General features: G+C 41.0%; 1 protein-coding gene across 1 annotated transcript in view; it reads left to right on the forward strand.

Moving 5' to 3' along the window:
* Window positions 1-25,477, forward strand: part of lg9h8orf34 (linkage group 9 C8orf34 homolog) — a 69,360-nt gene that overhangs the window by 25,790 nt on the left and 18,093 nt on the right. Inside the window, exons 8-10 of the mRNA XM_085362202.1 lie at window positions 14,255-14,390; window positions 19,428-19,513; window positions 19,612-19,685. Coding sequence (XP_085218328.1) covers window positions 14,255-14,390; window positions 19,428-19,513; window positions 19,612-19,685 — 296 coding nt within the window. The remainder of the gene's footprint in view (window positions 1-14,254; window positions 14,391-19,427; window positions 19,514-19,611; window positions 19,686-25,477) is intronic.

Consider the following 25,477-nt stretch of genomic DNA (forward strand, 5'->3'; position numbering starts at 1 on the left):
TTAATACCGTTTGCTTTTAATGATTATTAGATATTTAGAATCAAAATACTTGTCATATATGGTATCTTTCCTTCACTCAAAAACACTTTCTTTGCCCTCATAACATGACATGACATAATATTTGTTTTACTAAAATGCAACAGAAAAATAAAAATATTTGTCTGGTCCAGTAATTAATCAAGAAAAATATGCTTGATATAAACTGAACGATACCAACCAAGTAAATTTCTCATAGATATTACAGTATAATTATGTAACAAAATTAGATGGAAACTGTATATGTTTTAGGCATACTTGTTCCTTTTGTGTCTTTCTGAGTGTTTTCAGGCAATAGCTCCTATATTAAATGAGGCAGGACTCTGCATGCTCAGGTAGAAGCTTCAAAGGTGCGTAACAAAAGCACAAAATTAAGCTGCTTAATTTTGAATTAAGCACCTTAATTTTGTGCCCAAATGTGACGGACTGGTTCTGATATAAGACTTTTTTGCCCTATTTGAGCATTCAAGGTAATTTCTGCCACAGTGGTCATTTACCCATTCACATATATATGTTTTCTTTATTCTATGCGTACGTGTTTTTAACCTAACATCCACAAATTTACAGTCTAATACAGGGGTGGCCAACTCCAGGCCTCGAGAGCAGGTGTCCTGCAGGTTTTAGATAACACCCTGGCTCAACAGACCTGAATCAAATGATTAGTTCATTACCAGCCTCTGGAGAACTTCAAGAAATGTTGAGGAGGTAATTCAGCCATTTAAATCAGCTCTGATGGATCAAGGACACATCTAAAACGTACAGGACACCGGCTCTCGAGGCCTGGAGTTGGCCACCCCTGGTCTAATAGATACATTAGGGGCAACTCAGGGTTCAGTATCTTGCTTAATCATACTCTACAGGAGTTTGGAATCAGACCACCGACCTCCCGAGTTGCAGACAACCCATTCTTCCTCGTGAGCTACATCTGGAGCACAGTGGAAAGTGAAAAGAAAATCTGAAAGAAAAACGCCCTCACATGGTAGCTGATCCTTCGTCTGGTGTATGACAGTCTTGTGCTAGAGAAAATGGGTCTTCTTGCAAAGTAATTATGAATGCAGTTTGGTTTGGGAACACCATTTTTAGAAGGCAGGGTTCAACAGACATGACCCAGGAGAGTAGTAATAAATATAACCAGAAAGCAGGATGCTGATGGTCTGTGATGACCCCTCACAGGCTCTGTGGCTTGACACTTTGGTCTATGGCAGTAATTCAAAGAAACGAATGCATTTCTGATCCTCTGTCGAGGCCTGGTCACGTAGCTCTCCAGAGACCGCCGCCTCTGAGTTGACTGCCTCACTACTGTAAAGTTGATTAAAGGTGATGCTAACACGTATCATGTGGTGCCTTGGTGGACTTTGTGAAACGAAGGACCCTCGTGAGGATTTTTTGGGCCTCAACTAGAAAGAAGGTCTTGGCAAAAACTCTGTAGCTATGACCAAACGCATGCCAGGATGACTGATGATCCTTGGCAGGGCTGGTGAGCTTGTGATAGTATATTGATCCCTAAAGGAGATATTCATCTTTTTTCCCTGCTGCTGTCCACAAGGGTAAAACATGTGGTCATCTGTTCAGCGCTGCTCCACAAGCCGATAGGGATTTGGAAACATGTTCAAGGACTTCACAGCTGAGAGGTGCTTGCTGTCAGATAAGTTGAATCGCTGGAATTAAGTGCTCTCTCAAATTTGATGACACAGCAAAAGCTGCTGTAACTTAACCTTGTACAGTAATGGGTTATTACATAAAATACCTTTGTTTTTGTTCATTTTTATAAACATGCAACATTATCTTCTCATTTCTCTTGATTCTGCTTCACCAAACAATAAGCTGTTGACTGGTGCGCAGTGTTAAAGGCCTCTCACATGCAGCAATGCAACTGCTTCAGGAATAGAAATTGTTGGGTGCTATGTGTTTAAGCATTAGGTCAGTCTGACCTCTAGTGGCTAAATGCTTGAATTACAGTTGCTGTGTCTAAAGTTTATTAAGAGCATTGTCCCAGATGAGTGCATTGATGAGTGCAAATGATTTGAATTTAGGTAACCTGACAGAAAATTGTCTATAGACTTTAATAACTTTTTAAACCTTTTTTGCACATTACCTTTATTTACCATGTGACGCTAATACATCCTATGTTAGGTCCACATGCACATCGGAGCCTCACCATGTTGTCAGGCAGATCGGCCATTGTTATCTCGCCTGGTAACTTGCAGTTTCTGCATACAAATGAAAGCAAATGTATAGATGAGAAATAAACACTTGTGATGTTGCTGGGAGCTGGGAGCGATCGTGTTTAGTGTGTGCCAAAGTTTCTGGGGAATGAAGAGAGGGAGGTTCGGGGAACAATGTAAATGTAAAACATACTGCAGATTTTCCACTGGGAGGCAGGAAAGGAGCACTGCTTTGTCCTACTGTGGAACAAGTACAACTTCTGCAAGAGTGTGATAAAAATGGACTTAGAGGTTACAACAGTTAGTTGCAGTTGCAACTTCTCTGCATTTTTATAGTAGGAAAGAGGTTTTTGCAAACTGGATGTTTTTCTTTTCTTTTTTCTTTTTTTCCTCTAGTACCTGGATAAGGAGCTTATGAGAAAATAATAGGATCGCCTTGGAATGGCTTACAGTACTGCTAGCCAAGGTTTTCCCGATGTAATACAATTATAAAAAACCAAATACGCGTGACTCGAGTTTGATTTGTTTTGTTCACATTGTTCCAAAAGGAGAAAATAAAATCAGCTTAGAGGTTGCAGTCTTGTTGATTCTCTGGTAGTTCTCAGGGATGACACTGTGTTTTCCCAGTTGTTTTCATTAGTTCTGCGCTTAATATTCACCACAGTCCAAACCATATTTAAAATGAATATGACTCACATGTTATTGTGTAACCATGGAAAATGTCAAAATTCTAGCTTTTGCTAGGCAGTGGAACCGCAGCAATATAGTGAACCCAAGCAAGAAACAAGCTGAGTTCAGTGTGTGGGGAGAAACACCCTGTTTTTTGGCCTTGCAGTGTTATTTTATGGTAAGTTAATGAGACGCGTTAGCCAGTTCCCCGCTATAAGGTTACTGTTGTTGTCATCCGTGGTGGAAGTATTCCATTTCAGGGGGCAAGCTGATTGAATTCTCAAATTCCATTTTTATTAATATGTGCAGAGAATATGTTTGATTTACATGAACTCAGGCGATGAAAAACAAACTTTATTGTAGAAAAAAAAGGGAAAAAAACATTTTCAATAGGACGTATTGTGTATTTAACTCTGCAGCAACATAAAGTCTAAAATACTTTATACTTAAAAGACTGTAAGGCTGTTTGGGCCAGAATGCATTTCACACACATACACACTTCCATTGTTGCAAAGGGTAACTGAGCCTCCAGTGTAAAAAAAAATACTAATATATGACATATCATCAGACCACCCCTTCACGAGCCAGCAGACCCTTTCAGTATGTGAACCCGCTCTGGCGTGAATCCTGAAACGGGAGAGGAGAAGAGTAGCTTTACCTGCGCTCGCCGAGTTACAGCGACACTGAAGATTTGACGTTGACAAGATGAGCGCATGATAAAGCTCTGTCTGATCTTTGATACACATAGACTTAAGCGCAGACTGGTGGATGAGATACAATAGCTGTGTGTGGCTCTTTTGTTGGTGTTACAGCTTCCTTTCATGAAGTGCTGCCTGCAGTACAATAGCTCAGTGTTTTGTAGAAAATAAAATAGGTGTGGAAAAGTGAGCAATGTTTTTCATTATCTCGACTTTCTTCCTGAAATTTAAGGGCTGATAGCAGTTAGTTGAAACATGCACAGATTCAACAAGGTGCTGGAAATATTTTGGTTCATATTGACATGATAGCATACAGTTGTTGCCGATTTGTTGGCTACACATACAGGATGTGACTTTCCCATTCCACTACATCCCAGAGGTGACTGGATCTGACAGGATCTGGTGACCATGGAGGCGATTTGAGTACAGTGAACTCGTTGTCCTGTTTCTTTGAAGCACTTTGACATGATTTGAACTTTGTGACATGGTGTCTTATCCTGCTGAAATAAGCAGTTAGTCTGTGGTGTTTAACTGATGCACAGTCACTAATGAGTCAAATGTGTGCTACAATATCCCCAGCATCATTACACCACCACCACTAGCTTGAACCATCGACCGGCGGGATGGATCCATGCTTTCATGTTGTTTACACCAAATTCTGAATTTTGCAGCAGAACTCTCACTAAGCTAGACGACATCTTTCCACTCTTCTATTCTCCAATTTTGGTGAGCCTTGTGAGTCGTAGGAGTTGCACCCGGTGTGGGCCTCTGTAGCCCATCTGCTTCAACGTTTGACGTTTTGTCCTTTAAGAGATGCTCTTCTGCGTACATTTGTTTAATAAGTGACTTGAAGCAGCATTCTGAGTCACTTAAATCACCTTTAGCCCTCATTCTGATCTTCAGTTTAAACTTCAGCAGGTTGCCTTGACCCTGTCTACATGCCTAAATGTATTGAGTATATATTGATTACATTTTTGTGTCAAAAAGAAGGTGAACAGGGGTACATAATAAAATGGCCAGTGAATGAATGCTAGCATGGCCAGAGCAACAGTTTTTTTGTATGTTTTATCCTGGAAAAAACAAACCAGTTTTTATTTTATTTATTTTATTCTGGTAGTCTAAATTTGTACATTGTACATTGTATGTATGCAAAATTAACATTGGTGTGCATTAAAAAAAAGTATTTTCTTTGTATAAGTACACTACTTTTAGTTACTTTCTATGATTTTTAAAGATCACCGTTAATATCATCCTACCTATGTTAATACAAGTTGCTGTACTAGAAGGACTGCTGTGTTGACTGAGGTCAGTTAAGATTTCCAGTTTCCTGATACCATCAGGAAAGACCTCCTGCAACGCACACCACATGCAGACACACTTTAATCACCGCCATTTGTTATGTTGATTGAAAATTTCAGGACCCCAAGAGGCAAGACGCACACACTGAAGTTAGCAATGATTAAAAGTAGCTTGTTGTGAATAGTCAGGTAATTGGAGTGGATGGATCTTTGAAGATGGAGCGTGCAGCCCTGAGGGGAAAACTGAGTTGTCAGGTGGGCAGACAGAGGACTGATGGCAGACGGAGAGCGAGCTGAGGCTGAATTCTCTTGTAGAAAACGACTTGTGAACTGGAACAGATATACAAGATGGGGATGAACTTATAAAAACAGTCATACACAATCACTGGCGAATAGTCCGGGACGAAGGTGTCGTGCATAAAACTCACAAACTGAAGGACAACAAGAGAGACTGTAAATAAACAGGAGACATAAAAAGTAAGAGAACAAAGAGGAAACAGAGAAAGAGGAGGAGGTACAGCCGGTTCATGATACCATTGCTTCCCTCATCTTTGCCCAAACAACTAAAGACACAACAGTTGCCCTGGACACGATGTAAACCAACAAAAACAAAGCTGTATCATCGCGGTGCTTCGAGAGGAGGAGGTAAATGAGATCATATATGTCAGTAGCATAAGCTGCTGAAACAGTAAATCTTTCGCTTGGACGCTTGAAAGGACTGTGCTCACCTCTGAAGGTTTTGCTGGCCTGATGGCGAAAAGAATGTCCCCATTAAAAGCGTAACTGCGCCCAATTTGATGCCTGTAAAAGTCTCCACAGTGCAGATGGATACGTTAATCGAGGGGCAAATTGCTGCGGTATTATGGTGGTATTACTGGAAGCAATTACCAATAGGCAAGTAGACTGTTGCGATTATGCTATAAATCTAGAGGTAGTCATTACGCAGAGCATAGCCTAATAACAGCCAGCGTACGTACCTCCTGTGTGCATAAGCGCCTTAGATGAGCAGATTATTCGAATGGAAACGAGCTGAACTGATACAGTGAAGCTGTATTGTGACTACTGTTGCTAGACGGGGCCAAAAGATGATAGATAGGTGCGCAAGTATGTAATCTGTAGAAAGCGTTGTTATCTAGACTGGCAGATAAAGCAGTTGTGTGAATAGATCCATTGTGTTAGTAGAGGCAACCGGCTAAACACGCCAGCGTTTTCTGGCTCGTGCTGAGAAGAAGTTTACCTGATAGAGTTATAGACTTGATGACACTGTGCAGTAATTATTAGAGTGTTAATATTTTAATGACTGAATACAACTGTGTCTGTGCATTTCTTGGTGAAGTTATTTAAAACTATGTTGCTGTATCTATGGAGTTATCAAAAACAAGCAGTGATCTCCAAAAGGAGCTTTCAGCTCAAATGAATGTATTGCTTGTATGGTGCTACCTACCACATTATTCCATCACTCATCTTTGATATTTTAATAGCTGTTTCTCAGTAATTTCTCCTATTTGCTTCTTGCCTAGGCACACTTCTCTCTGAGTGATTAACGTCATTGTTTTGAGCTGTAGATGGCAACCTTGCTCTTGGCAGACAGATGTTTCCATGTATTTTTATTATGTAGTACATGTGAAATGCTTTCTTGACGATCAAGTCCTGTTAATTTTGAAATATGTGTAATAAAACACCAATAAAGAGTCTTTATCCCAGTATAATGACTGGGATCGTAATCCATCAATACATCAAGCTTGGCCGTGTCTACGCTGACGTCCTAATCTCGGCGATATTTGCGGTTAGAAAGCGAGTTAAAAGGAGGTTTGCACCAGGTCTGTGATGAGACTTTCCACAGGCCTCACTGAGCTGTGATGTTACCCCGCTCATGTGTGTCCCCCATCTGATTCTGATCAGGGTTTTTACTGCTGCGCTCTGAGCTGCGAGGGCTTGGAGCCTAACAGGCGTATTTTTAGGCCAGGAGAGGAGGGGGTCGTGGGGGAGAGGGTGCTATTGAAAGCTGAGACATAATTATAAAATGTAAGATGGAATATTGTTTTTATTACAAAGCCAAACAAATGTGTCTTTGTCGCGAATCACATCAAAGGTGTCCGTGTGACGACTAACCACTGAGTGGAGGCATGGTGCTTGAGGTTTAATGAAACACAAATGCTGGCTGTGTGTGTGTGTGTGTGTGTGTGTGTGTGTGTGTGTGTGTGTGTGTGTGTGTGTGTGTGTGTGTGAGGCCAGCAAAAGTGTGGGGTCTGCAAGTGTCACTGTATGTGTTGCCGTGCGCCTTTTTTATCTGTAAGTTTGAGTATGTTGCTCACACATGTGCATCCCCGTCTGTGAGTAAGCGCAGCTTTTCAACTGCGCACCGTAAGGAGCGAGGCATGTGTCACATAGACTATTAATTAGAGCCCAGTGTTTTGTGGTTACCTGTCACCACTGCTCATGAAAGAATGGAAAATTCAATTATTTCACATCGATGAGACCCAATAATTCACAGCACTTGATGAAACGCCATGGATTCTATGTGGGAGATGGAGCGTGTGTGTGCCTTCCCTCCATGTGTGAGGTTGAGCTGATTCCACCCATTACATCTGTCAGCGCATCATCTGAGAAGGTGTATATTATGTTATTTGTGAAGCTAGTGTGCTAATTATGACTTCAGCTCTTTTTTTAGCCTAGGAAGAGTAGGAAAGAGACAGCCAGTCCGTCGCTATCCAAACAACATGAAATTACATGGAAACTTAGAGATAGACAAGTTCTCTTTATCTGCGTGCTTTGCTCGTCTCCTTTCCTTCCCTACTGTAGCGCAAGTGAGTGATTGCGGCACGGAATTCCTGAGCGCTTGGGCCTTTTGTTGGGATTGCATCGCTTGAATAGTTTCCGTTCCTCTCCCACCATACTCCACCCCAGTGTAGATCCATTTTATTTATCTGCCGTGTCATCGTCAGACGAGGGGGGAGAGCACGCATGGCTGCCCTGGTGCCTGGGGAGTGAAAATGTGACAGGGCTGACAAACAGGCGAGTGTGGACAGACGTTTGTTGTGTCTAGACTGAGGCCCATGAGGCTGTCCTGGTCTTTGGGTAAACTAGTCTCACAGGAGGCACATTGTAAACTTATCATAGTGTTATTGTGCGGGATACATGCTGGGCTCTGCTGTGAACGTGGGGAGTACCCATGTCTTTTACACAACACAAGAAAATAACATTTACACACACATAATGTACTATTCTTTTGATCTTCAGCTTGAAGTTGGGTATTAACTTAAGAAAAGTTAAAGAAGTATAGCTTGTGTGATGTGTAATAATCATAGACTGTATGTCAAAGATGGACACAACCACTATGATGTCACCAGTTGAGTAATTTGTTACACTAATTGTTACGTTGAACTGAAACACATTGTCACATAATTACCAGTTAGCAATATAAACTTACAGGTCCACACACTAATAGAAATCCCTAATTGTAATGAAGACACAGATGGGATGTTTTAGTTTTTATGTATGAACACAAAACTGACAGCACAAAGCAAATCCTTGGCTAGCTTCTTGTTAGACTGCTGTCTGTGCAGACAGACAGTTTTGTTAGCAGTATAATGCAGTTGTTTCACCATCATGATCTTGTCCTTCTGTGCAATAAAAATAAAAGTAAAAAATAAATAAAAATAAAAGTAATATCTGTCTGTGGTGGAATGTCTCCATTCCTCAAAAGCTATAGATCACTCCACCATTTTCCTCCTCCCAGCACAAAAACTGAAATCAGTAATGAAAGTCTACAGGAAGAAAAAAGAACCTTAATCTAATGTAATGCAAGTAATGAAATACTTGTAATGTACTTTCTGAATTTAGTACAGTAACGCATTACATTGTTATTTTAAAAATTCAATTGTTATTTTGTCATTTAAAACAAAACTTGTTGACCTTATTTTGGTTTAAAATGCTAAGTTATCAGCTAACGCTAGCAAGCTAGGTTAGCAAGCTGCATCCATAGACTGAAGGGGTGTGGTGCACAGACATGGAAACAGGATAATTAGCGCTAATTAACAGTCTAATGAAGTACTATAATTCCAACATGTTGGGCATGCTGTAATGCACAGCAAGCATATTATTTTTCAGATAATTGCATTAAAAATGCTCCAGAAGGTGCCAACAAAACAAACACAGCTGCGAGTCCTCTGTTCAGTTACTCTAATTAGCGGAGGTGAAGCCTACCCATATGGAAAAGATATATATAAATCTTATAAAGTTTGTATCTGTCTTGTGTGAAACTTGTATGAAAAGCATACAAGAGTGAAAACAGATATAAGATCCCTTGAAAAATTATGTAATGAAACTTGTATGTTTTGGATACTTACTAAAACAATGTATGAAAGTAATGAGAAAGTGGCCACTTTCATGAGTAAATCATGTAAGCCTTATATGATTTACTCATGAAAGTGGCCACTTTCATGAGTAATCACATATAAGTTTTTACTATTTCTTTTCCATATGGGTAGCAAAGGGTTACTGGTGCTTTTCTGCTTGGAGTTTGCATGTTCTTTGTGTGCCTGTTAGGGCTTCTACCACATACTCCAGCTTCCTCCCAGAGTCCTAAGACATGTATGGTGTTAGTTTAAATGATTCTATATTGGTCGTGCAGTAGATGTGAGTGTGAGAGCGAATACAATAGACTGGCAGCCTGTCCAGAGTGTACCCCTCCTCTCATCCTAAGACAGCTGGGAAAGGATCCAGCTTCTTTGCATAATTGCTTTAGAAGATAGATGGATGGATGCGTCTTTAAAAAAGTCACCCATTGTATGAGTGTTGTAAACAATTAAATCATTTGTAGACGATAAAGTAAATTTTCTATTCTGGCTGTAAAAATGTTACAGCCTCATGTGGCCATTAGAGGAACTGCAGTTTTTGGCACTTTTGTTGGCTTGATGATAATTCATTCAGTGTCACTTGAATTTCTGTGTTAACAGTATAGGTGGTATATGTAACACTTTTTTTTTATTTGTGTGTAGAACAGCTGTTACCGTTAAATACAACTTTAAATGTTTTCATATATATTGTTTCCAGACATATGCTATTTTTTTTTTGTCCCAACACAAAAAGTCCTTTTGCAAATTAAATATTAATTGGTGTCATACTCTATGAGTTTGCGTGCGGGATGACAAAAATCAAATTTTCCTGACTAATAAACAGTTTCTGCTGTCATATTCAGACCTCAAGCCCAGCTTATAAAAGGACTCATATATAATGTTAACACCCAAACCTTATCCCACGGGATACAAATTCATCATTTTAGCGCTCCATGCACAGGCCTTCCTCAGAGATAGGATGGTGTCAACACAGAAATCTGTCACTTCTCTCCACGGAAAGTTGGATTCAGCGTGAGGGCCGACATGGATGCAGTTCAGACTGCTGTTGCACAGATGAAGGGAAACACCCTCCTTCAAAGCCTGTTCCTGGCAAGACAAAACTTTAACTCACGAAAGAACTGTTTGTTTTCTAAAAGCCATCTTTGTCATTTATGCAGTTTATTTCTGAGAGCTAATAAGGACACCAAAATGCGCACCCATAGAACAGCTACAGTCGGGGCAGCTAGCGGCAGGTCTTCACGCTGATTCAGTTTTGTAGTAGGTCAGCAATTTTTGCTGCTTCACTTTCATGCACGCACATGCTCATAAACTCAATTTTTAAAAAAACTCTTTACTTTCCATTTGCAGTTCTTGATATTGTCTGCATATGCTAGTTTCCTGTGCTTTTGGCAGGTCAAGTTCAGGTTTGGTGACTCATTTCAGAATGTTTGAGCTTCTCTTGCATTTCATTTAGCCGCAGTTTAATCAGTTTTTTTTGTGTGTAAGATGCAGACAAAAATTTCGTTTATCTCAGTAACCACTAAGTGCCTGAGATTGGAGTCCTCTTTCTTCAGGCAGAGGTCTCGCTTCCTTACTGTGTCATGTTATTTTGACCAGAAGGAAACAAGTTGAAAAGACAAAATGGGAGTTGAAGTGACAAGCAGCTGTGCATACCGAGGTCATGTTCATTTTTCAGGGTCAGAACTGGTCCCTGTTATTCTTTTAGTGTTTCATGAAAGCTGCAGTCTCACAAGTGAATATTTCCAAGTGTCAGCTAATGATTTGTACCACAGGCTGTGACCCAAAGAAAATCCGGCATGCCATGTTAGTCAGTTGCCGAAAGAACGGATGGAAGTGTGAATGGATGAAGAGAAAATAGGAAAAGAGTGAAGACCCAAAACGGAGCAGTTCCCACGACCAGAAAATTGCTCAAATTGCTGGTGGCTCCCTTTGTCCCCACCCCTCCAATGCATTCCATGATGAATGGGACATTTAATATTGCGCTGCTTAAGGGTATCGCTGGAGTGTATCCTATCTGTCCTTCACTAAACACTAAAACAGCCCTTTTTCTCTGGCAGTGTGGAATTGAGCAACATATTATCAAATGTAGAAGAAAACCAAAAAACTTTGCAAAAGATTTTAACATAATTTTAGACAAGGGTTTTACTGACAAGGTAACTTTAAAATTGCTTTGTTTCTTTGATGCTGGGACATATTTTCAACACATTCTGTGCCACGACCAACACATAAGTTCTGCTTCTTAAGAGAATGTGGTTGTGTATTTTACATATTTCTGAAACCATGAAAACATTTACTTTTTATGACGGCAAACAAGTGGGAATAAACAAACCAATAAAAGAGAAGAGAGCTCATAAAGGCTACTGGTTATACAGTTAGACAGTCAAAGCTGGCATGTGCAGAGGAGGGATAGTGGACGAAGTGGACAAAGGATGCTAAATGTGGAGCTGCCAGACAGGAGAAGAGGAAAATCTCAAAGGAAACTCATGGATGTAATGAAGGAGGAGATGCAGAGGGATAGGGTGAGGTGGAGGCAGTTGATCTGTGTGATTTCAGTAGCGTTTCTGTGGATATAAATATGTATTTTTGTGTGCTAAAGAAATGCTTTGTTTTAACCAGCTCTTAACAGGACTAACTATGGCCACTGAGGCTGTAAATGGTAAATGGTAAATGGCCTGTATTTGTATAGCGCTTTTTTCTAGTCCCTAAGGACCCCAAAGGACCACCCATTCACACACACATTCACACACTGGTGATGGCAAGCTACAATGTAGCCACAGCCACCCTGGGGCGCACTGACAGAGGCGAGGCTGCCGGACACTGGCGCCACCGGGCCCTCTGACCACCACCAGTAGGCAACGGGTGAAGTGTCTTGCCCAAGGACACAACGACCGAGACTGTCCAAGCCGGGGCTCGAACCGGCAACCTTCCGATTACAAGGCGAACTCCCAACTCTTGAGCCACGATCGCTGTAACAATGTAGTGCTGTGGCACGCTAATACATGCATTGTTGGCTAATATCAGAGTGCAATTCAAAACGACAAAACAGGTTTAAAAATTGAAATGAATATTCACAGTATCACCTTTTCCCTTTTAGTCACTCGCAGACAAATGCAGGAATACAAATGGCTTAACATGCCAGAATTCAATCCCTCTTTATTTTAGTGTTATTTAGCCAGTATTTCAATATTTAATTTGAAATGGTGTCAAAATTCAACAGTTTGAAAAGATCTGCAAAATACGTGCAAATAACTCTACTCTGAATACATTTTACAGCATTTGGACTAACTGTAAGTAACTAAAATGATACAGTGAATGACAGTCAGGTTAAGTTTGATCTTTTCTCCCAGGAGTATGACTATTCCTCTTTAACAACAAACTGTGCATGTAATATTTCTTGAGGGGCATCCTTCATAACAAGGCTTTCTGACTACAGGATGTCACAGACAGCAACCCCAGTGCATAACTACAATTAAAGTTGAAAAAAAAAGCTGCAGAATTGCAGATCAGGCATGTAGTTGACAGTGGGAATGTTTCTAGGAATTGTTTTGTGAAAGGTGATGCTCTGAATACTTTTCATTCCTTTTTAAAATGTAGCTAGAGGCAGTTGTTTGTGACATAACACTAAAAATCTATTAACTGCCATCTGTCCTGACTTTCTTTTACGTAGCAGGTCAGGATAGGTGGATAACAAATACGACCGAAGGATGACTTTTAGCCATCTTGTTGCAATGATTTCACACAAAGGGGAGAAGAGACAGATGAGATTTTCTGGCTTTGTGCCGCGCTGATGGATGGAGCGAGAGAGTTCTCATGAGCAAGTGTCATCCAATCTAATCCAGGTGATTAGTCATGCATTCTCCTCTTTCAAGGTGTGAGGCCCATTATTTCTCCCCCCCCCCCTCAACCAGGGGCCAGGTAATGTAATCGCAAAATGAAAAGTATCACTGTTGGTTTCAAGTAACTAGACACACAGATACGCAGACAGTCAGGCACGTACTGTGCTACGTGTATACGAGCAGAAACAATGGCAGCGAGAAGCTCGAGTACACTGTCTGGCCTGAAGGTGACCTCCGCCCCCTCACCCCAATTGGCAAAGCTCAGATATTCATCTGGGCTGAGAAAAATGGGAGAAATATTGTTATGGTGACCGTTCAAAATGTTGATTTAAACATTTAAAAAACTTGAACAGCACATTTCAGAGAGGAAGACGCCAAAACACCCGCACGCTATTCGTTCTCACGGAAAGGACCGTGACACGGAAAATACTGCAGTATGTTTTATCTCTTGGGGATGCACTCAAAACCAAAATGGACTGGCTGATTCAGACTCTCCCCTTTGATACTAGAATTGTATTAATGGACAGTTTAAAGTCTGTAACTATTCAACATCACCACTGTTTTTTTTCATAAATCATGTTACTGGTGTGAATTATTCCTCTGTGGTGTTTGTCCTCTGTCTATTAAAGACATTTGTAGTGCGCTCTGTGTCTTATATACTTCTTTAGAGACAGAGGGGAGAGAGTCTATGTGTGTGTGTGTGCTCTGCAACTGTTTGCTCTTCAGGACACAGTAAGAGATCAGACAAAACCCAGTTTTCCACCTCTCCATCACCCTTTCCTTCCATCTTACCACTCGTTTTTTCTCCATATTGTTCTTTGTCCAGTTCAGCTTGTTAACCTTCCTGTTTCTGTGCAGGAATAATGCGGTCCTGTCATCACCTTGTTAAAATCATTCCTCATAACAAAGTGTTATTCATGTGAACTTTATGATTCTGCACTTTTTTGTGGATCCATGCCTATGGAGTGTGTGTGAAGCAGCACAGCAGCAGGGCTAAGCCGAGTGTCTATTTACTGTGATGTGCTTGCTTGCTCGTTTGGCTCTTAGCAGACTGTCATCACAGGGGATCGTTAGTGGAGGGAGATACCAAAGTATGATTAATAACTGTCCTTTCTGTCTCTTGTTTTCACTCCATTTTCTTTGCTTTCCTTTCCCTGTTGCTGTTTCTCTGTGTTACTCCCTCTCTGCTCCCAGAGGACCTGGATGACCTGCGGATGGAGGGTGTGACAGGGCTGGTTCTATCCGGCAGTAAGTTCAGCCAAGGACGCAGCTCCTATCAGCCTGAACCACAGGCCAAAGTTACACTCAACATCTGCTCTAGGTGTGCTAGGTAAATGTTTCTACCTTCTCTTTTCTGGCACAGTGGACGGAGAATATACGCACAGTTCTGCCCCAAAGTTTGAAACGTCCGTGTTTTTACCTCTATAAAACATTAGTACTAATATGTGTGTGTATATATGTCTGTATGTACTCTGTCTTCTCAACAAACCTTTCACAAACATCTTCACACATGCAGTGGTTAATAACATGAATATGTTTTTAAAAGCATTTAATCGTCTTCATCGTTCTCCGTTTGCATTTGTTTCGCATGTCAGCATGGAGCTAGTCAAGTGTCTGGATCGTTTGTAGATTCCATTACAGTCTCAAAATGCCGCTCCATAAAACTTTTTTTTCTGGTAGCAGGGATGAACGGTGTTCCCTGTGGGAGCTGTCAGACAAGTAAAGATTTTAAGCTACGATGTGTACTACTCTATTACAAGACCAAATCAAACTGGTTCTCATTAGAACTGAAAGAAAAAGTGAGGCTCAAGGGCACAACTGAGCAAAAGAACAACACAATCATTATAATACATCAGAATAGTTAATTTGAAAAACAGACATTTCATTTTTTTCAGCTTGCAACTTCATTTAATAGAACCAAAAAAGCCAGACTGTAGGGGTTGGTGAAAGGAGTAGTATACACCTCTGCATGAAGTCACGTGTTTTTGGAAATTTTTTTCATGGATTAACCTTTTCTTAGAAAAAGAATAGGCTGATGAATTTTACAATGATAGATTATTTATGACTAATGATAAATGATAGGATTGATACTTTGTTTCTATCCTCTAAGTTCAGTACATAGCCTGCTGAATGTGTAAAATAATTGCCTTGGATGAAAGAAATATACCTCAAACATGAACTATGGAAAAAAACTTCATCTCATAAATCATGACACACTGCTCTCCCGTACATAAGGTGCGGCATTGGTATTGGTACGACATGGTCCTGGGTCTGTGTTTGTGTTGCTGGTTAATTAATATTCTTTGATTTAGTGTTATTCATGGTTCAGTTTCCTTGCTTTTCCATTTGTATTTCTAGTTCTCTTAGTTATTTTCTGCTTTGGTTATATTTATACATTCTAGTTTTTAGGGTTTTGTTACTGTGTCTCACACCTAAACATCCTTGTCTTTATGTTTCTCCTGTGTCTGTTTTGTGTGCTCTCTTTCTGTCTCCCCAGTCGGTCATGTTCCCATGTCTGTCTTCCCTGGTTCCACTGTCTAGTCCGTGTCTTAGTGTATGTTTCATGTTTCATGTTTTATTTTGATAGTCCCTTGTCCAGGGTTCAGCGTGTTCAGTTTTGCGTGTCTTTGCGTCTGATTAGTTCAGGCTGTGTTTCCTTCCTGTTTCCCACCGTCTCGTTATCCACTGTGTATTTAGTCCTCTGTCTTCCTCTGCCTGTTGTTGAATTGTTTGTTCAGCCACCCTGCTCATCTTCCCCCATGTTTACAAGTCTCAGGTTTTTCATGTCTCAGGTTTCAGGTCTTCATGTGCCATGCACTTAGTATTTAGTTGTTTTCCCAGTTTAGGTTTTTGTTGGTTTACTCTTTGTCTCCCTTTTGCTTTTTGTTTGCCTTTCATAGAGCCGTAAATAAAGGCTCGCTTTTAGTTCCTGTCCGTCTCCAGAGTCTGCCTTTGGATCCACTCTCTCTCCACTCCTCGTCTGTCTCTAGTGTTATTTACAACATTTTTTGAGTTTTGTAATAATATAAAACAGCTTTCCTTAAGAAAGTATAACCAGTTGAGAAGACTTGTTCTTTCTAGTAGTTAGGTAAATAGATTAATGCTGTTGCGATAACTGCTTATCTTAGCTTAAAGACTGGAGGCAGTAAATAGGTGACAAATAGCTGTTTTTCCAGGATTATGTTAAATTATTGCCCAAATCCAGGAAATTGCTCAGCTCTTAACCCCACGCAAAGCCACACTTACTGTTTTTTTCACTAGATAATCTCCTCATCAAAGTCTCAGCAAGAACTGAAACAAATTCATCTCCCAACTGAAATGCTAAACAATTTCTGTAAATTTTCCTCTACAGTTCATTTGTCAAAACTATACCGTAGCGCCTGCTGCATCCATTTTTTTCTTTCAAACATCCAACACTTCTTTCTTATCCTTTTCTTACCCTCCATTTCCTGTCTCTGCATTTGTATCAGAGGTAGCAGAGAATAATATCATATCTGAAGTCCATTCCAGTGTTGCTTGTTTTCACAAATCAGCTCTAGCGAGGATAATTGTCTCCATTATCACCCTCTCTCTTGTTATCACAGTTTTTCTCCTCAGACACATTTCCTGTTTCCCTCAGATTCACATTGTCAGTCTGGTGCTCAGATTTCTGAGTTTTGGGTGTGATACCGTAGGCAGGTGTGGGCAAAACTCTTCCTTGATGCCAGTCAAAGATAAACGGTATCTTCTTGATGAGACGCCAGGCACAAATCTGCCTGCACAGCCTCCACTGGTTGGGGTCTGGAATTTGTTTGTTTCAAACTCTTCTTTCATTCATGCAGCTTATCAATTTCGTTCCACACGCAGGCTGCGGGTTGTTGTCAAAGGTTTGTGCAGGAGGATGAAGGCTATCGCTGGATTTTTGTTGGCAGTTTATCGACTTGATGGTTTTAAGCGAGTTGTTTATACCTTTTGTCCCATGGTGGAATTAGTGGCAAAGCAAAGCAGCATCTGTATCTGGAGTCATTTTTGGCTCTTGTGAAGGTTTTTTTTTGTTACTGAAATGTCAAACATCTGTTCCCTTTCTCTGTCTTCCTTTATCCTTTCGGCTGAGGCCAAATTCTTGTTTTGTCCTCTTTAACCTGACCACCGAATCTTTCCCAAGTTTTATTGGCAAAGGAGCTGTGGTCTTTCAAAGTCATTTTTGGGTAGTCTAAGGGCCATAAACAGATCAGTAAGCTGGAAAAGTGCTGCACGCATGGCTTGCCCTTTGTGCTGTTTTGAGAAGACAGATTTCTCAAATTAGGGTTGTGCAGAAGTTCATACGTGCACAGACTCAGGTATTCATGGATGCACACATAAGGCAGCCTGGACACAGGTTTCAAACTGTCTACTTTTACCTTGATGAGATTCGCTGAAGCTTTAAAATTGTTCTTCAGAAAACTAACACGTGCATCTGTCCTTCAGCATCAGTGAGACTTGTAGAGATGTGAGAGATGTGACCTTGCAGTACTGCTCATGTTAGTTCATTTTAATATTGACATGACTGAGGGGAATCTTTGCAATATTTTATAACTCACACAAAGATACCAGAGGCTTGCTTGGCTCAGCAGGGAACTGTGAACACTGGCCCAAGCTGGATAAGCATTCCTCACATACCCGTCATCCCTCAGTCAGACACATTCGAATCCAGCTTCCCTTGTGTTTTTTTTACAGGTCAGTGAGGTCTATCAGTCTGCGCAAATGAGACCGAACCACTTGGCTCTACCATGCACTACCCCAAACCAGGAAATAGTGACACCTAATTTCACACCCACAGTGTGAAGGCGATAACTCCGTTCCCATTTGGGCACCATAATAAGAACAAAATGTCAACTTTGCATTGCAGGATCGCTTTTCTCTTTGAACTCACTGACCCCGTATTGAAACCGATCCCTGACTTCTAAGACACCTTCCCTTGCCAACGTCCTTTTCCGTCCCTTCTGTCCAGACACTGGCCACACCACCAAATGCTCCAGTCAGCCAGTGTGCCTCTTAACCAGCAGTGGCAGGTCTGAAAACATGCAGCTTCCAGTGGCTCTCTGCTGGTTGGTTGAAGTGCAAAATGCTGTGTGGCCTGTGTGTTGTGGCCACGTTTCTGCCTTTTGGGCTATAACTGTGGTCACACCAACATTTCATCCACCTCCCTTATTGGCCTGATCAGTTCATTTAAAGAGCATGTACTCCCGCCACAAAATCTCCTGTGTGCAAACGCATCCCAGATCTTAGGCCTGCTCTGAAGTAGCTGGCAGTGCGGTTTTAAGGAAATGGATAGATTTCCACAAACTTCTTTTGGACTTGTCGTTCTCATTAAATTAATTGCTTTCATATCAGGAATGCACTAGGGGAATTGTAGTCAAGACTTGCGGCTATGAGTAGCTTTTGTTCAGAGAATGGGAAGGCCTTTTGATAGTCATCTTGGGTACTTTTAATGGTCTTATAAAGACCATTAAAGAGGGGGGGAGACAAGGAGAGGGATGTCTAAAGAAGGAAAGAAATAGAATCCACTTTAAGAAGTTGCGCTGTGCCTTTAGTCTCGATGTAGAGGTAGAAACAAGGAGGCCCTGCAGCTGGGAATGCAGCTGTGCCATAAAGGCATAGGGATTGCTTTCCTTTCTCTTCTGCTAATGGTTGCTCTCATGACATGGAAACAGCATGAGGTATAAAGAATTTGATGCCAACGTGGTGCGTGCACAAATTTGACATATGATGTGATTTACAGTTACAGCTATAGTGAGTGTATAGAGCAATTTAGAAGAGCATAAATGCATTTAAATAGCATTTTTCTCTTCTTGCTGAAAGGTGAAACGAGAAAAGGCTGTTTGTCTTTCATTTGCAGTTTACTTCACTATCTCTGGGCAGCCCAAATCTTTTGCTACCTTAAGACAGCCAAATCTGTCAGACCCACTTCCCTTTCAGTCCACGGTGTTATCTTAAAAAAAAAGCAATAGGGGCTTGGAACACATTCTGATAAAAAACAGTAACTGAATGATGTCAGGGAAAAATAGTAGCTGCGTGCGGGTTTTTATTTTTTCTTCTTCATCTTCAGTTTTATGTTTTTATAAGCATAGGGATAGTGGAGGTGCTGCTGCCTGTGTACACATCGTCTATTCGTGCATTACTGTCGTTTCTTCATTATTATTCATATTTAATTTCAGCAAAAACAAAAAAGTTTGTGACCTGAAACCGACCTCCGTGCCGATCCAGATTTCGCCGAACGTTTCGCTAAACATTTCCTCATTGTATCATCACCTCAGACTGATTGAGGCTGGCTTGTTTTTTTGTTATCTGACTTTCAATGTCCAAACATGCGCTGCAGTGCAAGTTTATGTTGTGTGTTGTTTTCCAGGTTGCAGGGAGACACACTATCAGACAGCAGATCAGAAGAGGAGCATAGGCCACACATATCTGAACAAGCTGTACCTGATATATCTTGTAAGTTGCAGTTCATACTTAATATATAAAATCTTTATGCCGTTTCATTCTGCTTTATCCTTCCTTTTTCCCTCGTTTGTGCGTATCGTCTGGAGCAGCTCCTTTGCCCGGGTTGGACACAGTGGCGGGACGACTCCAGGAATGCGACACCTTATCTCAGATGTCAGGCTCTGTAAGTGTCCTCCCTACATCCATCACCAAACAATTAAGATCGCTTTACAACCATCAATTACCTCGTCGCTCTCTCCTCCTCGACTGCTATTGTCTCAAAACCACCTCGAGCCCCTCGTTAACAGAACAAGGCCCGAGTAAAAGTGATCCATCTTCATGTGGGGATTTCAGCTTACACAACAGCTGATAGCGCTAAACAGCCCCAATTAAAACTCTCCCTGCATCACTTTGCTTGCCTTTCACAGCTCTTGAAAGGAATACACGAAAAGAATATCGAGCGACGTAACAGCCGCAGGAGATTTAGATGGGTTTGATAATGGATCTAAATATTTCTGGGTTACAGTAGGTACACAAAGGTTTGTTGAATAGCAAAGTGGCGTGATAAACCTCAGACGCTTCAGGGAAGAAATCTATAGTGGCCTTACGTGGCGCACACCAGACTCAGTCAAAGGCACATGCTGTTAATAAAGCATTCAGCTAAGACGCCGGTACCTTTGTATAATTACCTCTCCGAAAAGCCAATACCTTTTTTTTAAAAAATATAATTGCCCAATCTAAGTGTTAGACAAGGCTTTTTACTGCTTTTTTTTAAGAACGAAAGGAGCCAGTGCAGTGCTCCGTGTGTGGAGCAGATGCAGAGAGGCTCCAGACTAACTGGGAGCAGACCTTTAGAAACTGAAGGACTAAAGTAGTCGGAGCTCTGACGGATTTAGCCAAATACAATAGCCTCCATCCTGAAACTGTAGACATTTGGACCTTAACATGCCAGTCACACTAATTCCCAGCATTTTACAAGTGTTTTCTTTGACACAACGCACAGAAGGATTTAGAACCGAAAAGCTGAGGCTTGACCGCAACCAACACAGAGTAACAGAGTTTTAATAAATCTGGAAGAGTTAAGTCGATCAATTTAGCCTGTGCCTTTTATTTCTCCTTTCCAATGACCTTCACATCCACATTTAACCACTAGTTTGTAGCTGTGCGCAACAAGGGATTAGACACTCCATCCTGCCGCTACACCGCAATCTTCACAGGTTAGCCTTGTCTGGCAACTTAGAGAACAGTGCGCTAATAGGTCCCATATGGACTCTGCAAGTGCAAATATCTCCTGTAACCTATAGTGCTGCAAGTAACCGTGCTTGTTTTGTGCTTAATTGCTTATATTTGGCCCTCTTCGAAAGGCAAATGCAATTTGTAATAGCTTCAGCTAGTCGTCCAGGGGCTTGTGGAGTAAAATGACTAAGCAGTGTGGAAATTTTTTTTTTCTTTTATGGTTTATTCGGCGGGAGGTGGGGGTAGGAGTACAAATAACTCGAATAAAGTAATGAATGAAAGTGTAATGAAATCTTATGTCTTCGCACAGAGTAAAGACATAAGATTTCATTACGCTGGTAGAAAAGTGTCTTGGTGCTTCCTCTCTTGTCGCAGTGGTCATTGCATTTTTCTTTACTTTTTTTTTGCGACTTTTAAAAGTTTGAAGTCATATTTTATTATTAGCATTTACAACTGTCCATAAATAAAGTAGAGCCCTGTATTGTAGACAAGCCCTGGTTTGGGCAGTAAATGCCCTGGAGATGTTGGAAAGTAAACACTCTTAACGGTTATCATTATTAGTCTCCTACCTCTGCCAGCTCCCTTTAGGTGATAATTGCCCCATAAAGACAAATTCTTTCCTAAAGCAATAGCCAGGTGTAAATTCCCCCCAAAATTCTCCCACTTTCCTTTGTAACTCTTAAGTGATATGTGTTAATCAGATTTGCTCTGAGTGGTATGGGTGTTACCATCGTAAAATATGCCAAGGGAAACTGCTCACTTGTATGCTGGAAATAAGATAATTAGTGTGATGCAGTGCTGTGTGTGTGAGAGATGCGAAGCAGAACCGTTATGAGGGTTTATTTCTGTTTCCGAAGGAATCTTGGCTGTATGGCTTTTTATATTTGGCAACAGTCTGCTCCCCACACCTCCACAGACACGCATGTATGGTTGTCATCTGAGCAAATCGCACAGCGTAGCCACACAAGGCAAGTGCTGGTGTAATCTGCCAAAAGCTTTGTTTTGGATTTACAGGATTTTTTGTTTTTCTTTATTTGCCTGTGCACTAAAATGATTTTCGCTTACAATGATGGAGAGATTTCTGTTAGGGAATTTCTTGTAATAGATCCATCTATCTATTTTTCCTCCATTTTCCCAGTGTAGAGTCATGGGAGATGCTGAAACCTCGCCCAACATCATAGGACAAGAAGCAGTGTACATCCTGGAGAGTCTGTTGCAGGCTAACACGTTGAAGCACTTTCACATCTTTAACATTTTCTTTTTTAAAGTTTTGGGAAATGAACTCCAAGATGTCACACATACAAAAACTAATCTTTTGTGTTATGGCACACTGATTCTAAGGCTTCAGCTAAATTTTGAAGTACAGTGCAGTAAAAATATATTTTTTCCCGCAGACTCTTGTAAAGACTCATCTCATTTGCACTTCTATTGACACTCGTTGTTTTTCTCTGATTTAAGAACAGGCAGTGTGTCATAAAGTCGGTCTTTGGAGCACTTGAGTAAAAGCCTAACTGTGTTATTGTCAATATCCTGTCTGCTTTTGACTGTGGTTGGATGAGTGAGCCTCTGAGCTCTGTATGCAAGTCCATAAAATCCATTAGGTGATTCTGCTATAAGCCAAAACAACAGGAATTCATTAAAAGTGTGAGTGCTAACTCTCACATCCCATATTCTCCCACAGCCATGCAACTTAGATGGGGCTGCAAAAGCAAAGTGAGTTATTTAGAAAACCTGTAATAAATTCATTTTCTTAGTGTTAAGCTTAGCTGATTAATCCATGTAAAGATATGACAGAATATATGACCCTCTTTTTGTTTCTTTCCACTTCAGATAATTCCCCAGAATACACAAGACTTTTCAGCTGTACAGCACTGACGCATCACTACACCTGATTCTATAAAAAACACAGGACTGGCTGGGTACTCGTCAGTATTTAATGCACTGGCTTACCAGAGCTTCAACCCTGAGGCCCGATGACATAAAGGGTTCATGAGGCTCGAGATGAAAATTCACAGAGAGAAAAATGTCATGCTTCACTTTATGCTGAGTTTCTTTTGGCATGTGATACCCGTTTTAAGTCTGTATGTCAGCTCTCACTATGCCCAGATTAATCTCACACCAAATAAGGGTCCGCAGAGTGTCTTTCATGCATCAGGTCTACTTTACACCACCTGGCACACAGTTTTTTGTGCGAGCGCACTGCAGAGAGAGCTCAGGCCAAGCTCCTCATTGTTGGCTTCTGGCAGGAGCTCGATCGTTGATAGTTATAACCAAGGAAGCTTTTTCAAAATTAAAAACGAGTATGAAGGAAACGAGGTACAGACAAGGCTAAAGTCGGTGGTTATCTCCTGCTGCTGCTGAAGTAGCAAAGGATGTGACTGATCCAAAACTTCATGTTAGCAAAGAAAAGGGTGAAAAGAAGAGGGCTGTTTTGTAGGTTGCTGCTTTATTGCGCTATGAGCTTGTAACAGCTTTTTGGCCTTTAATCACTAGACTAAACCTGACACCCTCGGTGATCCCGGCCTGTGTGTGGCAGGAATTTTAAAGATGTTTCTTTATTTCACAGACATGCCATTTTGCAAGTGCTAAAACATGACTATGTAACAAAATTGTTATTACAGCTTGACTGATATAGATTTTTTTAGATAAATACCGATATTTGGCGATTTAAAAAATCTGGAATTCCTCTATGACTGCTGATATTTTTTTTCTCTCAGACATACAAGACAAATACATTTGACTAAAAATCTCATGTGTAGTTCTTTATGTACTTCTTTACCCTCTGCCCAACTATTCTCGGATCAGTCGGTTGTCTTTGTGGCGTTCCACGTGCGTGTCTTGCGAACAGGTAACAAAGTGCCCTCTGGTGGCCAAACTGTGTAATGCCAACACCCATAACATGGTTGTTTCTCCTGTCTCTTCTTTAATTTTTACGTCTCATTAATCAGCTTTCATAAACGCTAATACTTCATCCATCCATCCATTCGCTTCTGCTTATCCTTTTCAGGGTCGTGGGAGGCGCTGGAGCCTGTCCCAGCTGTCATAGGGCGAGAGGCAGGGTACACCCTAGACAGGTCGCCAGTCTGTCACAGGGCTAACACAAAGAAAGAGACAACCTTTCACACCTATGGGCAATTTAGATTGATCAATTAACCTATCCCCACTAACTGCATGTCTTTGGACTGTGGGAAGAACCCACGCAAACACGGGGAGAACATGCAAACTCCACACAGAAAGACCTCGGCCTGATGGTGGAATTGAACTCAGGAATTTCTTGCTGTGCAGCAACAGTGCTAACCAGAGCCATTCATATTCATTCATTCATATGTCATCAAGTAGCAGATGGCAGCCGACAAAATCAGCCTGCAAATAAATCAGTCAGCTTCAGCTTTTTATGACACAGAAAGAACTATGATATATCTCCTGATGATTAAAGCTCAAAGCTATATCATGAAGATAAACTTTTGTTTTACTTCTTAAACATAGTAAAGTTATTGCACCAAAAAAAAGAAAAGAAAAGCTGATTCTAAGGTGGTTTGGTGGAAACATTTGACTTCAAATTTAGTAGATTTTATATGGAGTGATCCACTTGTGTTTAAGGAGAACTGCAGTACCTTTAGTGCAGTCCACTAAAGGTACTGTGGTAGTGACGTACACTAAACACCCCAAACACTCGTAATAGCAAATCCTATCAGCCAGAGCATTTATAACTCAAAGGAGCCCCAATACTTCAAGTGAAGCAGTTAAAAGCCTCAAATAATAAGCTGAAATGAGAGATGATCAAATAGAGTGTCTTGGTGCAAGGTCCTGTGTGTGTTTTGTGTATATTAGTCCCTATGCAACCCAGGCCTGACCACAACAAGAGTCCATCAATTGTGCTCGCAAAGCCAGCAGTACGCTCAAACCCCTGTGACTGCATGCACACACCCCCGGCAGTCCTTGTTGTGTGGAGGGGCCATGTTGGACCAAACCCCAGATTGCGGTGATTATTACTGCTGACCACACACGTATAGCTCCACACATGCAGGCTATAAAATATTTGACTCTAGACGTCTATCCTCTCTCTTTCTGTCTTGTTTGCTCTCAACATGGAATCAATTTTGTAAGAAACAAGACCCATGTTTGTTAGTTAGCCAGAAGTTTTACCAGAAGGGTTTCCCCTTTTCTCTTTAAGCTTTCTTTAGTTTTATCATAGTGGGAGGGAGATCATACCAGTTTTGCACCACTGACATTAATACACTATAAGTCATTGCAAAATCACTTTTTATTTGGCAAATGAAAAGCCATTCCTTCCTGTCTTTTCGGCCGCTAGGATTAAAATATCGCACGTCGTGCACTGTTTGTTATAAGAACAATAGATGCTCTAAACCATGGCTAAATGAAACCACTCTCCATCATTCTGTTGTATCGTCTCACCGTGTAATCAAGTCCATTTTGTGCCCCAACATCTCCTGTGTAGCATTTTTGTTTTGTACATGATTTTCAAATATGCCATATTGATACACAATTACATCCAGGTGACTTTGTTAGTATGACGTCACTAAACCCAATGAAATAACAGTCATATTTTCATTGCACTGTCTGTTTGTTTATTGATCTTGTCTGATGAGGTGAATTTCTTACAGGCTTGCTTGGTTTTCCTGGTCTTTGGGACTGTGGAGTCCCATCAGCCTCGGCCCTCCAGTCTGCTGTCTCCAGGATATATGGTCCTGATTACAGCAGAGCTTTAGAACTCAATGC

Source organism: Diplotaxodon limnothrissa, linkage group LG9 (genome assembly GCF_057381915.1).
Source record: "Diplotaxodon limnothrissa isolate DT_005_m linkage group LG9, D_limnothrissa_male_GT1.1, whole genome shotgun sequence".
Taxonomy (NCBI): domain Eukaryota; kingdom Metazoa; phylum Chordata; class Actinopteri; order Cichliformes; family Cichlidae; genus Diplotaxodon; species Diplotaxodon limnothrissa.